Below are 15,131 nucleotides of genomic sequence, written 5' to 3' on the forward strand. Positions count from 1 at the left end.
ATTTCAGCTGTTTTAAAACGTTGAAATATTATAAACCTGGAAACGATTGTGACGATTATGCAAATTAGTTGCGACAGGGCCTGGTGATGATGACATCACCATCCTCCCCAGGGATGGGAGGGGCCTGGTTATGACATCACCATCCTCCCCAGGGATGGGAGGGAAGCAGCCCACTGTTACCATGGTTACACTCATCTAACCACTAATGAGGCCCCAGGCAGTGTGTGTGTGTGTGTGTGTGTGTGTGTGTGTGTGTGTGTGTGTGCGTGTGCGTGTGCGTGTTTTAGACACAATAAGCCAGCAGTTTCTTTATTAAGTGTGCCTGCTATGCAATAGCAAAACACTTATTGTAATCCGCCATACTTAAGTCATTAAGTCTTTCGCCACGAATTTCTGCACGTAATAACTGCCGCACAATTTACGCCACCGCCGCAATATATACATCAAAACGTGCGGCTCGGCCGGGAATGGTGTGCTATTACTTTTCTTTCCGATCCGCGTTACCATTGCGACGTAATTCGCAAAAAACGACGCCAAAAAACCCCATTGACTTAGAATGGGGGAAACTTCGGCACGTAATAACTGCCGCACGATTTACGCCACCCCCGCAATATATACATCAAAATGTGCGGCTCGGCCGGGAATGGTGTGCTATTACTTTTCTTTCCGATCCGCTTTACGATTGCGATGTAATTCGCAAAAAACAACGCCCAAAAACTCCATTGACTTTGAATGGGGGACTACGAAAAAAACCCAGAAACTTTGGCGCCACATAACTCTGCCATACTTTTGCCTAGCAACGTCATTTAAAATGTAAAATGCTCACACAACTTTGGTCTTTTTCCGACCAATAGGGATGAGCTGTAATTGATTAAGCCTCGCCCCCTCTTTAACAGGAAGTGCCCTTCACCAAACAGGAAGTGCCTCTATAACTCATGAACCGTTTGTCGTACAGACTTGCGGCTGGTGTCATACCTTTTCTTTTTTTCTCAAATTTTTTTTTCTAAAATTTTTTTTTTCTCAAATTTTTTTTTTCTCAAATTTTTTTTTCTCAAATTTTTTTTTCTCAAAATTTTTTTTTTCTCAAATTTTTTTTCTCAAATTTTTTTTCTCAAATTTTTTTTTTCTCAAAAATTTTTTTTTCTCAATTTTTTTTTTTCTCAATTTTTTTTTCTCAATTTTTTTTCTCAATTTTTTTCTCAAAAAATTTTTTTTCTCAAAAAATTTTTTTTCCCAAAAAATTTTTTTTCTCAAATTTTTTTTTTTCTCAAAACATTTTTTTCTCAATTTTTTTTTCTCAAAAATTTTTTTTTTCCCAAAAAATTCTTTTCTCAAAATTGTTTTCTCAAAATTATTTTTTCTCAACATTTTTTTTTCTCACATTTTTTTTCTCAAGATTTTTTTTTCTCACAATTTTTTTTACAAAATTTCTTTTTCTCAAAAAAGTTTTTTTCTCAATTTTTTTTTCTCACAAAACAATTTTTTCTCAAAAAACTTGTTAAAGTGCGACCCGTGATAACGGCCAAAAATGCTCCAAAACGCCACTAATTAGTCGAAATGGCTGACTTCCTGTTTGGTTTCTGATTGGCTGCTGGCCTTGTGACGTGGGTAGAGCTGCGAGGGCCTGGTCATCGCTGCTTGCAGCTTTAATTCATTAATCGTCCATGACCTTAATTGGGGCCTATTTCGCCAAACAGGAAGTGCCCCTCACCAAACAGGAAGTGACCCTTGATCTCGTGAACCGTTTGTCATACAGACACGCGGGTTGCGTCAAATGAAATAACGCTAATGCTAACACCAACCGCTACACAAGGTTGCACAGACTTAGCGAGCTGCAGGCACACTTAAAATTTCTTAGAAATTTTCTCTTCTAGTTGCTATTTACAGTAACACTTCTAGCCTCCATAAGTCACATCCAACCATGAAAGGTTGCGTTGTATCTTGGGAATGGGCTTATTCTGTGTAAAATGACATATTTAGCCACTTGTACTCATGCCCCAACCACTGAAATAAGAATCTCTAAAACAATAGAAAGAAGTAAATGAAATAATTTTAACACTCATCTTTTATATTCTTTAATTGCAAGAATATACATTTAAAATGTAAATTATGAACCCTTGTTGTAAAAAACTAAATTGTCTTTTAAATGCAACTACATTGGACATAAAAAAAAGGATTAGTCATTAAGCTACTAATATAGACTGAAGTAATTAAAGCAGGTCATGTTTGCATGTTTAGAATCATAACAGCTGAAATCATTAACATATCAGTGTTCTGATATTAACCTGAGGGTCTCGTTAAGTGAAGGTGGGGGCCGCATGTGGCCCCCGGGCCGCCTGTTGCCCATGAACTAGACTAACATGTCAGGGTGACGACAAACTACTTCCTTATGAGATGTACTTAAAGTCTGAGTCACACACACGCACACACGCACACACACACACACACACACACACACACACACACACACACACACACACACACACACACACACACACACACACACACACAGTGTTATCAGGTCAAGGTTCACATTTCATCAACAGTCCATCAGACATCAAGACAGTAAGACTTAATGATGACATCACTCAGATTATAATCTATAAGTCCTAAGTGAAGAGTTGAACACTCATAGCACTTTTTACAGTTACTATCAAAACCCCCACCAGCTGTCAGTCTGTCAGTCACACGTCACACTTTTACCCTTGTGAGTGTGAGTGTGAGTGTGAGTGTGAGTGTGAGTGTGAGAGAGTGAGTGAGAGTGAGAGTGAGAGTGAGAGTGAGAGTGTGAGTGTGAGTGAGAGTGAGAGTGAGAGAGAGAGAGAATATATTAATATGTTGTTGTTGTTAAATGAAGTCCCAGACGTTGAACATTTGCTTATTTTTTTACATTTCTTTTCTTAAACAAAATAAAAAATAAAATCTTCATGGTTCATACAGCTTGGCTGGATAGGAAGTCATTAGAATGAGTTGTCACTGCCCCTGGTGGATGAATTGGTTAATGCTCTATACTGATGTCATGCGTCACGTTTCGTCTCCCAGAACTAATTAATTACCAGTGGGAAAAACTGCATGTCATGATGGAGGAAGAGCCAGCTAATGAAACTGTCACTACTAGACCCAGAATTGCTTTTTGTTATTGGATGAACAAATATAGGACTAAATATATTTCCTGTTGAATATTCGACTATTCAAATTCTTTGAGGTCAAACAATTGGAATACTAAAAATGACTGTGTGAATGACCTAACATAGACGTCATTTGATGCAATAATGGCCTTTTTCATCCAATTTCTTTAAATTAAACACAAACACATTGAACCTTGTACTGCTCTTTATGAGCAGGGTGGCACCACCATGGTACATGCCAGGGTGGTGCCACCCTGGTACATGCCAGGGTGGTGCCACCCTGGTACATGCCAGGGTGGCATCAGTCATATTTATTACAGTTTACAGTTTAGGCATTTAGCAGACGCTTTTATTCCAAAGCGACTTAACGCGGAGTGGAGTGGAGTGGAGTGGAGTGGTGTGGTGTGGTGTGGAGTGGAGTGGAGTGGAGTGGAGTGGTGTGGTGTGGTGTGGTGTGGAGTGGAGTGGAGTGGAGTGGAGTGGTGTGGAGTGGTGTGGTGTGGAGTGGTGTGGAGTGGAGTGGAGTGGAGTGGTGTGGTGTGGAGTGGTGTGGAGTGGAGTGGAGTGGTGTGGAGTGGAGTGGAGTGGAGTGGTGTGGTGTGGAGTGGTGTGGTGTGGTGTGGTGTGGTGTGGTGTGGAGTGGAGTGGAGTGGAGTGGTGTGGTGTGGAGTGGAATGGAGTAGTGTGGTGTGGTGTAGTTCCAGAGTGGAATGTGTAGAAGGATTGTTAATCTAAACACAATCAGATGATGGAACATGAATGGAATCTACTTCCTCTACTTCCTCCTCCCCTCCTCTCTCTGCTGCTTTTTTTTTTATACAAATTTTTTTTGTATAAAATGACACTATGTTACTGTGTTACCTTCCTCGTTAGTGGAACCTACCAGGGTCCTGTCTGTTGTCCCGTGTTGAGCCAATAGGAGACATTGTATTCAGTATTTTGACCAGCAGCAGTGATTTTAAAGTGTGTGACAATTTTAAAGGTTTGAGAACCCCTGGTATAGAGCATTAACACATTCATCCACCAGGGGCATTGACAACTCATTCTTATGACTTTCCTATTTAGCCAAGATTTATAAACTATGTATTTTTTAAAGAGAAAACAATAAAAATAAATAAAAAAAGCGAATATTCGACTACAGTGAACAACGTCGAATAGTGACTTTGATATTTGAATATTTGGTGAATGCCCTAGTGCAATTACATAAGTGAAGAGAAAACATGTGCCAACTGTAGCGTTGGTTGGTGGGTGTTTTCTCTTATCTGCACAGATCAACAAGCTAAGAGCTAACAGTCCATAACATAACGTTAACACCAGCAGCTCTATATATCTGGCAGTGGTTTATTGCAACCATCAGGTTGCAAGTTACTATAATGATAATGAATTTATTTATATAGCACATTTTCCAGACAAAGTCACAAAGTGCTTTACAGAGCAAAAAAATAACCACATGATAAGCAATAAAAAGAATCTACAACAAAAAATCTGTGAAAATAACACATAAAGCACGGATTAAGCACAACATTTAAAATAAAAACGTGAAAATATAATCAATAGATCTGGCAAGAAGAATTTAAGAAAAAGGTTTTAACATAGAGGTGGGTTTTTTAAAGGGATTTAAAAGATGATACTGAATTCACATTCGTTTCAGGTCAACAGGTAAGGCATTCCACAGTTTGGGGCCTGGACTGCGAAAGCCCTGCCACCCTTTAGACTAGCTGAGCTGTGGGAGACTCAAGGAGGCCCTTATCTGCAGATCTGAGGATGCGCCCAGGCTTGTAGGCTCGAACATGTCCCAAATGTACTTAGGAGCCACTCCATTTACAGCTTTAAAAGTCATGAGTAAAATGTTAAAATCAATTCTGGTAGCCATGCAGTGGAGAGCAGCTAAGATGGGGTGATTTGGTCATGTTTCTGGTAGCCAGTGGAGAGCAGCTAAGATGGGGGTGATGTGGTCTTCTGGTAGCCAGTGGAGAGCAGCTAAGATGGGGTGATGTGGTCATGTTAGTGGAGAGCAGCTAAGATGGGGGTGATTTGGTCATGTTTCTTGGAGTTTGTGACATTATGACAAGCTCCACCGGCTGTCAGTCAGTCTGTCACGTCACGTCACACTTTTCCCCTACTCTTCTCTCCGCCACCGTTGCCGCGATCCATGCCAAACTTTGCCCACACACTCCTTGGCTGCCAAACCACAACCACAACATTTGTCACATGGCCCTCTTCTAGCGCCACCATGAGGCAGATTCTTGAAAAACACATTTTTGGACACTGCTCAGATTTTGGCCTTGGTACACAGTATCTCTACAGTCATGTCATCAACATGGATCTGTCCCATTTCCCATATTCCCTCCTGATTGGCTACCATTGCCTTCTAAAGTTTGTGTATGAGACCTGAAGGTGGCTGATCTCCCAATTAGGGAGTCTTACTGGTATTCTCTACAGTGAATGAGTCAGTGTTGGGTTCATGTTAATGTGTATTACTCAGTGAATGAACCAACATGTTTGGTTCATGTTCATTCTCTCTCTCTCTCTCTCTCTCTCTCTCTCTCTCTCTCTCTCTCTCTCTCTCTAATAGTGTAGCTCGCTCTACCTCATATCTCTTTCTCCCACTTTATCTAATTATTATCTTTCTCTCTCTCTAATTAATAGTGAAGCTCTCTCTCCCTCCCTTCCTTAGGGAAGGTTAATGGATGCATAACAACACCTGCTCTTCTGTGTGTGTGTGTGTGTGTGTGTGTGTGTGTGTGTGTGTGTGTGTGTGTGTGTGTGTGTGTGTGTGTGTGTGTGTGTGTGTGTGTGTGTGTGTGTGTGTGTGTACTCTACATTTACATATTGTCAGTTCACTGTTCACAGCCTTCACTTCAGTCTGTCTGACTGACAGTTAGGGTGGTAGATCTGTCTGTCTGTGTGGGGTCAGGAGGTCATAAAGGTTCAGGTTTAGGCTTAGGCCTAGGTTCAGGTTTAGAGTCAGAAGAAGATAAAGGTTTAGGTTCAGGTTTAGAGTCAGAAGGAGATATAGGGTTAGGTTCAGGTTCAGAGTCAGGGTCAGAAGGAGAATAACATAAACATGGATTTGGGGAACATTCGTGACTTGATGCGTAAAACCCAGGCCACCATCTCTGACAACGGCATTCTGGGTAATGTCAACAGCATTCTGGGTAATGTGGACATGGGCAAGAACATCAACCAACTGATGGACGTGAGTTTGATTTATAGAAATAATATCTAGTTATATATAAATTAATATCTTATATAAATAATATTTATTCATATATCTAATACCTTATAGAAATAATATTTATTAACATATCATTTATTATCTTATTGAAATAATATTTATTCATTATGTAATTTATTATCTTATATAAATAATATTTATTCATATATCATTTACTATCTTATTGAAATAATATTAATTCATATATCATTTATTATCTTATAGCAATACTATTTATTCATGTCATTTAATATCTTATAGAAATAATATTTATTCATGTATAATTTATTATCTTATAGAAATAATATTTATTCACATATCATCAAACATGTTGGTCTCAGGTCTCCCTTGTAAATAACGTTTAAATCCTTCTAATGTAAATAATGTTTGAATCTGTTTAATGTAAACAACACTTTAAATCCCTTTAAAGTAAATAAGGTTTATAGGTTTGAATCTCCTGAATGAAGCTGTTACTTTATAGAAGCTGACGTTGATGTCAAATGTTGACATCTTTCCTCTTGATATCCAGTTTATGTCACCAGTAAAACCAGAGGAAAGAATGTTTTCATTCCTGGGACGGATCGAAAATAACTTCATACTTTCCTGTTCTGGAGGGGGAGGGGACAGTGAGCTTGTAGATCTGTTCAGGAGGGGAAGGGGACAGTCAGCTTGTAGATCTGTTCTGGAGGGGAAGGGGACAGTGAGCTTGTAGATCTGTTCTGGAGGGGAAGGGGACAGTGAGCTTGTAGATCTGCTGTTTATTGGTGAAGAGGTTTTAGTGTGGATTGGAAAAAGAAATAACGCACAAATAAAAGCAACAGTACAACTTGTGTTTTATTCAGTATAGAAGGTCTGAGTGGTTAAACTGAAGAGATTATAATTCATTCCAAATAAAAGTATTCTTTGTCACAGCACCCAAGGGTGGCCCAGCACCCACTGTGAGGTGTGCACCGTAGCGCTGAGCTCCAAATGATTCAACCCCTCTTGTTTATTAATGTTAGGGTGAATGTGCTGTTGTTTTATATCCTTGTCCTTTTTTTACAAAGCAATAATCTCTTCTCTGAACTTTCCTGAGCGTTCCTTAGTCGTAGCCATGTTTCTGACTGCTCTAAACAGTCAACAAGTCAACACACTGCTAGTCAGGCCAGGTTGTTCTTCTGATGCAGCTGTTTTAAGCCCTTGATTAGTCCATTGCAGTTGATCACAGGTGTGTTCAGGTGTGCTTAAGAGTTGAGTAATTTAAAGTGAAAGTTGCATTTAGCATTGCATTTAGAAAAAAGACTTTACAAATAATACTTTTGTTGAGATTTTTTACATTGTAAACATTGTATGATGTATTTATTTATTTCTCTCTCTCTCTCTCTATATATATATATATATATATTCAATATATTCAGTTGACAGTTTGTGAATTTAGCACACAGCGGTATATAGAGGTGTGTATGGAGGTTACTAGGTATATACTGTATAGAGCATGTATAGTACATGTTGTAACGCACAAGATGGTTGTGACCGGTTGGACTTTGGATCAACAGATAATTCTTTATTGCATTCACATATTACTGACTGGTCCCTGAGGTCACAGGGGTCTGCCAGGTTTTACTAGAACCAGGGACCCCTTAGAGAGAGAGATGAAGCAGGGACCCCTTAGAGAGAGAGAGATGAAGCAGGGACCCCTTAGAGAGAGAGATGAAGCAGGGACCCCTTAGAGAGAGAGAGATGAAGCAGGGACCCCTTAGTTGAAAGAGAGATGAAGCAGGGACCCCTTAGAGAGAGAGAGAGAGAGAGAGAGAGAGAGAGAGAGATATGAAGCAGGGACCCCTTAGAGAGAGAGAGATGAAGCAGGGACCCCTTAGAGAGAGAGATGAAGCAGGGACCCCTTAGAGAGAGAGAGATGAAGCAGGGACCCCTTAGTTGAAAGAGAGATGAAGCAGGGACCCCTTAGAGAGAGAGAGAGAGAGAGATATGAAGCAGGGACCCCCACTACATGTTGTATATCATTATGTTGCAGATTAAACTATCCATTTGTATATAGATTTCATTCCTACAGCGTCATCATCATTGTTGTGGAAATATTAGTTTGTTTTTGTTGTTTATTTGACAATTATAACATATGTACATGTTCTAGACATTCTAATGATCACCAAAAATATATAATTCATATGCAAATATCCTGGCCAATGACATTGTAATACTAAACAATAGGATCCAATGGTGATGTTTAGGTGAAAAAAGAACAGGAAAACTAATTATTTAAACAATGTTTTTGATCAAATATAAATGTGTCCAAAAAGTGACAGTGGGCCTACTTTTTTACCCTCGCCAACAAACCTTTCAAAAAGAACAGATGTGTGAGCTTGTAGATCTGATAATGCTAGGGTTCAAGTGGTTCATGTAAAAACATGACTCATTTTAGTCTTCATTACATGATGTGATAATTAAATCATACATATTACTGTAGAGGTTCTCAAACTGTGGCCCAGGGACCCCCAGGGACCCTTACAGCTCTGTAACTCTGAGTGTACACATGGAACCAAATGGACCCTTACAGCTCTGTAACTCTGAGTGTACACATGGAACCAAATGGACCCTTACAGCTCTGTAACTCTGAGTGTACACATGGAACCAAATGGACCCTTACAGCTCTGTAACTCTGAGTGTACACATGGAACCAAATGGACCCTTACAGCTCTGTAACTCTTGAGTGTACACATGGAACCAAATGCTTACAGCTCTGTAACTCTGAGAGTGTACACATGGAACCAAATGGACCCTTACGGCTCTGTAACTCTGTGTGTGTGTGTGCACTCTACAGTACTAGGGCTGTTACCACTTATTACATAATCACCTATAATCGCAATGATATTTTTGGCAGTCATAAGCGGCGGCTGCCACTCCAAACTGGTACCGAAAACCTTGCCTAACCTTCCCCTCCCCTGACCCTTCTATTGTAAATAACTTTTTTTTTGCATTTGTTTTTTACAACAGTTTTTCTGATGGTATCTTATGCATAGTACTGTGTTCTGTTTACAGCAGCACCTTGACCTTAGCCTAGGAAGCCTTCATGACTCGGGTCATTAAATACCAACATCTCACTGCAGGTGCAGCCTGGTTGTGTTCATATGTGGCAGTCTGGGACATTAAACTCACAGGCTGCTTGTTTCAACAACCTGGGATGTCCTAAAGAAGTTGTACTCATAAAAACATTATTCCTAGTCTACTGAGTGACATGTCATGCATATTGTATCATGAAGACACAGGCTATGCCATGAGTTTGTGAATGTAACCTTAAAGAGATATTTGACTTTTGGTAATTTTATCGTCTAATCTATAATCAATCAATATTTAGATATTTGATGTAAATGTTACCAGGCCCTCCAGGCCCAGGGCCTCTCCCCACACACGCCCATTGTAACTTCAAACTTCATTTTAACCATGATAGGTTCATTAAAAACACCCATTATTTTCTGGTGACTCATACTACCCTCCTAAATAATTATTACAAATAAATGAAAAAGGTTATTGAAAAAACACGGCCTGCTCACATATTAGGAGGGTAGTATGAGTCACCAGAAAAAATAATGTGTGTTTTTAATGAATCTATCATGGTTAAAATGGAGTTTGAAGTTACAATGGATGTGTGTGGGGAGAAAAGCCCATAAGCTTTTTCCCTGTTGAAAGTGGAATATCCCTTTAATGCATCTTTACTGTGTGTGTGTGTGTGTGTGTGTGTGTGTGTGTGTGTGTGTGTGTGCGTGCGCGTGCACGCGTACGCGTTGTGACCTACATGAGACATGCACCCATGCAGGTTTTACCATTTCAATTCCATAAACCAGTAAGACTCCCTAATCAGGAGATAAGCGACTGTCAGGTCTCATACACAAACTTTAGAAGGCAATGGTAGCCAATCAGGAGGGAATATGGGAAATGGGACAGATCCATGTTGATGACATGACTGTAGAGATACTGTGTACCGCTTTGTGTGATTTTAGAGCAAAATCTGTAGGGGTAGTGTCCAAAAATGTGTCTTGCTAAAATCGGCCTGATGGTGGTGCTAGAAGAGGGCCATGTGAGAGATGAGGGGTGGAGGTTGTGGTTTGGCAGTGCAAAATGCAACGGCAACTCATGTCTTGTCGCTCGCGAGACAAGAGTGGAGGAAGAAAGTTTGCTAGGAAAAGATTGTGGTATTTAATAATGATATGATAAAACGTTTGGTTTTGGGCTTACAATTATATTGCATATTTATAAACCAGGCAGAGTCTTTCTTCTTTTTTTGATCGTGTCCGTCTGTCTGATATCCATTGTCTGATATCCATTGTCTGATATCCCATACATTAATGAAGTTATATTGGGACCTGATATACAGTATTGGTACCAGTGCATCCCTAGTTGTTAGTATGAGGCAAGAGCTGAGGCATTACATTTTGGTTATCACGGTTTTATTGTGAAAATAGCAGGCGTTGTGAGCATGTAGATCTGCTATTTTCACATTTTCTGCCTCTATATATTTGACAATTTGGCCAATGTTTAATTTGTCATTTTAGAGTTATTACAAAGTCCTTCTTGTCACTTTAGAAATGTGCAGATACCCTCTATACACTTAAACTTTATGTTGGTTTTTGTTTACTGTTGAGTGAGAAAACAATGTTTCACATTAAGTTAATCATCTGGGGGACCCCCCAACATAATTTGGGGACCCCTCTGGGGGTCCCGACCAACAGGTTGAGAACCACTGTCCTAATACAGCCTAATAATAATATTAGTCAGCCTGTCTAGGATTCAACATCTCCTCTCCAACGTTCACCTACTGTAGCGTGTGAAACTCCTGGTGGACGAAATGACCAAACAGTTTACTTTGTGAGGAAGTGTGAAGTGTCGCATTGTGAGCTTGTAGATCTGATATTTTCACCAGCTTCCAGGCTTCCGGGGCAAACGTCTAATTTGTCTTGAGCTGAAAGGTTTGGGAGCCACTGGTCTTCACTGGTCTTCACTGGTCTTCACTGGTCTTCACTGGTCTTCCCTGGTCTTCACTGGTCTTCCCTGGTCTTCACTGGTCTTCCCTGGTCTTCACTGGTCTAAACGCTACAGTCTGGATATTCCTGTTATGTTGTAGCCCAGGCCCAAAGCCAGGGAGTGTCTGTCTGTCTGGGGTCCAGCAGGAAGGTCCACATGTTGGTGTAGACCAGGGGTTCCCAAACCTTTTTGTCTCAGGTCACCCCATAAATATTGTTTTAATCCGAGGCACCCCTACATTATAATTTACACTCCCAGCACCTTATATTTATAGCATATCGTCATTGTTGGGTGGAAAACCTTGCTCAACCAAGGCGGCAAAGAGCTGTATGTGGCGGCACTAGAATGCCCCCCCCCCCCCCCCCCCCCCCCCCATGCGACAGGATGTGACAGGAAGTGGTGACATGTCTCGTCTGTCAGTCTTATCTGTAAGCTTCATGTTGTTGCTTTCCTGCTAGCCTGGAGCAATGGACACTTCATTTGTTTAGAGACGGTTTTAGGATGACACAGTGACCTTATGTTGCTGCTTCTTGTACAGTGAGGGAGTGTTGTATATCAGTATATATCATTATACTGTACTTTGCTTTCCTTGTATTGCTGTACACAACAGTACTTTCTCTCCTCACTCCTTAGCTGTAACTCTGTAGAACTGTTCTGAACTGTTGTGCTGCCTCTGGGTGACTGATGCCCCCCCCCCCCCCCCCCCCAGTAGAGATGTCCGTCCTCCCGTCCCATGCAGGTATCACTATCATGTCCTCTGTGTCCTCAGGGCATGTCCACTAAAGCCTCTATCATAGTCCGAGGTGAAGAGCTATCACCTCACCACGGTGTAGTTTTCTACCCATCACCTAGGTTCTGTTAGACATGTTTAGGTGATAGCTAGAAAACTACACCGCGGTGAGGTGATAGCTCTTCACCTTGAAGAGCCATCACCGCAGACCTCGACATCTCTCCTCTGTCACCCCATCACCCCGTTCACTGATTGGTCGATCTTGACCATTCAGTGTGCCCCCTGGTTTTAAAGGCACAGAGGTGTGGTGATAGGACTTCACCGTGAATCCGTGACTGTGATGGACATCACATTTTTAGGTGATAGCTTATCACCTAAAAGTTGAGGTGAAGAGCTCTTCACCTCGGAATATGATAAAGGCTTTAAGCCTCTATCAGAGTCCAATGTGTAGAGCTATCCACCGCACATTTTAGGTGTAAAGCTTTCCACCTCAAGTCAGAAAATAAGTGGAGGCCATCATAGTCAGCCACGGTGAAGTCCTATTCACCGTGACTGACTGGTCCAGGTCGACCAATCAGTGAACGGGGTGAAGAGCCTATCTGTCTGAAAGTAAAAACAGAGAGATGTGTCGGGAGGAATGACGTAACGTTGTAGTTTTATGACTCAAAAAGACTACACCGCGGTGGATAGCCTTCCACCGCGGTACCGACTCTGAGAGGGGCTTTAGGGCTTGTCCTCTAGCGGAGTGGGACAGATGATAGTGTGCAGAGTCGTCTAATCAGAGAGTCCTGCCACTGCGGGGTCAGAAACAGCTGTTCATTGTCACTTTACACCTCATAGACTTCAATGCATTCTGTAAACTTCCGGTTCGCCGTTTGTCACTATACGCCAATAGATGTGTACGTAGAAGACCTGGCCCCATGAAGTGAACGGGAGTGACGCAACTCTCCGAAGGTAGAAGGCTCTGATAGTGTGTCCTCTCATGTCTCATGTCTGTCTCCTCAAGGCTTGTCCACTAACATGTCCTCTGTCCCCCTCAGTGTTGGTCTGGGTCAGATGATGGAGTCTGCTCTGTGTTTCTCTCTTCAGGGTCTCTCCAGCAGTGGTCTGGGTCAGATGATGAGTCTGCTCTGACAGCCAGAGACACTAACATGTCCTCTCTCTCTGTCCTCCTGTCAGGGTGTCCTCTAACATGTCCTCAGTGTCCTCTAACATGTCCTCTCTCTCTGTCCCCCTGTCAGGGTCTCTCCAGCAGCGGCTTGGGTCAGATGATGGAGTCTGCTCTGTGTTTCTCTCTTCAGGGTCTCTCCAGCAGTGGTCTGGGTCAGATGATGGAGTCTGCTCTGACAACCAGACAGGGTGTCCTCTAACATGTCCTCTCTCTGTCCTCCTCAGGGCTTGTCCTCTAACATGTCCTCAGTGTCCTCTAACATGTCCTCTCTCTCTGTCCTCCTCAGGGTCTCTCCAGCAGTGGTCTGGGTCAGATGATGGAGTCTGCTCTGTGTTTATCTCTTCAGGGCTTGTCCTCTAGCAGCTTGGGTCAGATGATGGAGTCTGCTCTGTGTTTATCTCCTCAGGGTCTCTCCAGCAGTGGTCTGGGTCAGATGATGAGTCTGCTCTGTGTTTCTCTCTTCAGGGTCTCTCCAGCAGTGGTCTGGTTCAGATGATGGAGTCTGCTCTGACAGCCAGAGACACTAACATGTCCTCTCTCTCTGTCCTCCTGTCAGGGTCTCTCCAGCAGTGGTCTGGGTCAGATGATGGAGTCTGCTCTGACACTGTGTATCTCTCCTCAGGGTCTCTCCAGCAGTGGTCTGGGTCAGATGATGGAGTCTGCTCTGACAGCCAGAGACACTAACATGTCCTCTCTCTCTGTCCTCCTGTCAGGGTCTCTCCAGCAGTGGTCTGGGTCAGATGATGGAGTCTGCTCTGACACTGTGTATCTCTCCTCAGGGTCTCTCCAGCAGTGGTCTGGGTCAGATGATGGAGTCTGCTCTGACAGCCAGAGACACTAACATGTCCTCTCTCTCTGTCCTCTTCAGGGCTTGTCCTTTAGCGGCTTGGGTCAGATGATGGAGTCTGCTCTGTGTTTATCTCCTCAGGGCTTGTCCTCTAGTGGATTGGGTCAGATGATGGAGTCTGCTCTGTGTTTCTCTCCTCAGGGTCTCTCCAGCAGTGGTCTGGGTCAGATGATGAGTCTGCTCTGTGTTTCTCTCTTCAGGGTCTCTCCAGCAGTGGTCTGGGTCAGATGATGGAGTCTGCTCTGACACTGTGTATCTCTCCTCAGGGTCTCTCCAGCAGTGGTCTGGGTCAGATGATGGAGTCTGCTCTGACAGCCAGAGACACTAACATGTCCTCTCTCTCTGTCCTCTTCAGGGCTTGTCCTTTAGCGGCTTGGGTCAGATGATGGAGTCTGCTCTGTGTTTATCTCCTCAGGGCTTGTCCTCTAGTGGATTGGGTCAGATGATGGAGTCTGCTCTGTGTTTCTCTCTTCAGGGTCTCTCCAGCAGTGGTCTGGGTCAGATGATGGAGTCTGCTCTGACTGCCAGAGACAGGGTGGGGGTCCAGGACTTTGTCCTCCTGGAGAACTTCACCAGTGAGGCGGCCTTCATCGAGAACCTGAGGAAACGATTCAAAGAGAACCTCATCTATGTGAGTAGTATTAGTAGTAGTATTATTAGTATTATTAGTATTATTATTATTATTATTAGTATTAGTATTATTAGTAGTATTATTATTATTAGTATTATTATTATTAGTATAATGCATAAAGAACCTGAGGAAACGATTCAAAGAGAACCTCATCTATGTGAGTAGTATTAATATTATTATTATTAGTATTATTAGTATTATTAGTAGTATTATTATTACCCGTATTATTATTAGTATTAGTATTATAATTCATAAAGAACCTGAGGAAACGCTTCAAAGAGAACCTCATCTATGTGAGTATTATTAGTAGAATTATTATTAGTATTATTAGTAGTATTATTATTAGTATTAGTATTAGCAGGGACGTGCTGGGCCCCTGATTCAGCCTGGGAAA

General features: G+C 42.0%; 1 protein-coding gene across 2 annotated transcripts in view; it reads left to right on the forward strand.

Moving 5' to 3' along the window:
* Positions 1–15,131, forward strand: part of LOC308290437 (unconventional myosin-Ic-like) — a 125,487-nt gene that overhangs the window by 33,793 nt on the left and 76,563 nt on the right. The window contains exon 2 of one of the 2 annotated variants that reach the window (XM_080732269.1): positions 14,582–14,737. In XM_080732269.1, coding sequence (XP_080588395.1) covers positions 14,609–14,737 — 129 coding nt within the window. In that variant the 5' untranslated portion in view covers positions 14,582–14,608. Of the gene's footprint in view, positions 1–14,581; positions 14,738–15,003; positions 15,031–15,131 lie in introns of those variants that run through there. The other variant, XM_080732270.1, reaches the window with a different exon arrangement.

Source organism: Nannobrachium achirus, assembly GCF_963921795.1.
Source record: "Nannobrachium achirus genome assembly, chromosome: 8".
NCBI classification, from domain to species: Eukaryota; Metazoa; Chordata; class Actinopteri; order Myctophiformes; family Myctophidae; genus Nannobrachium; species Nannobrachium achirus.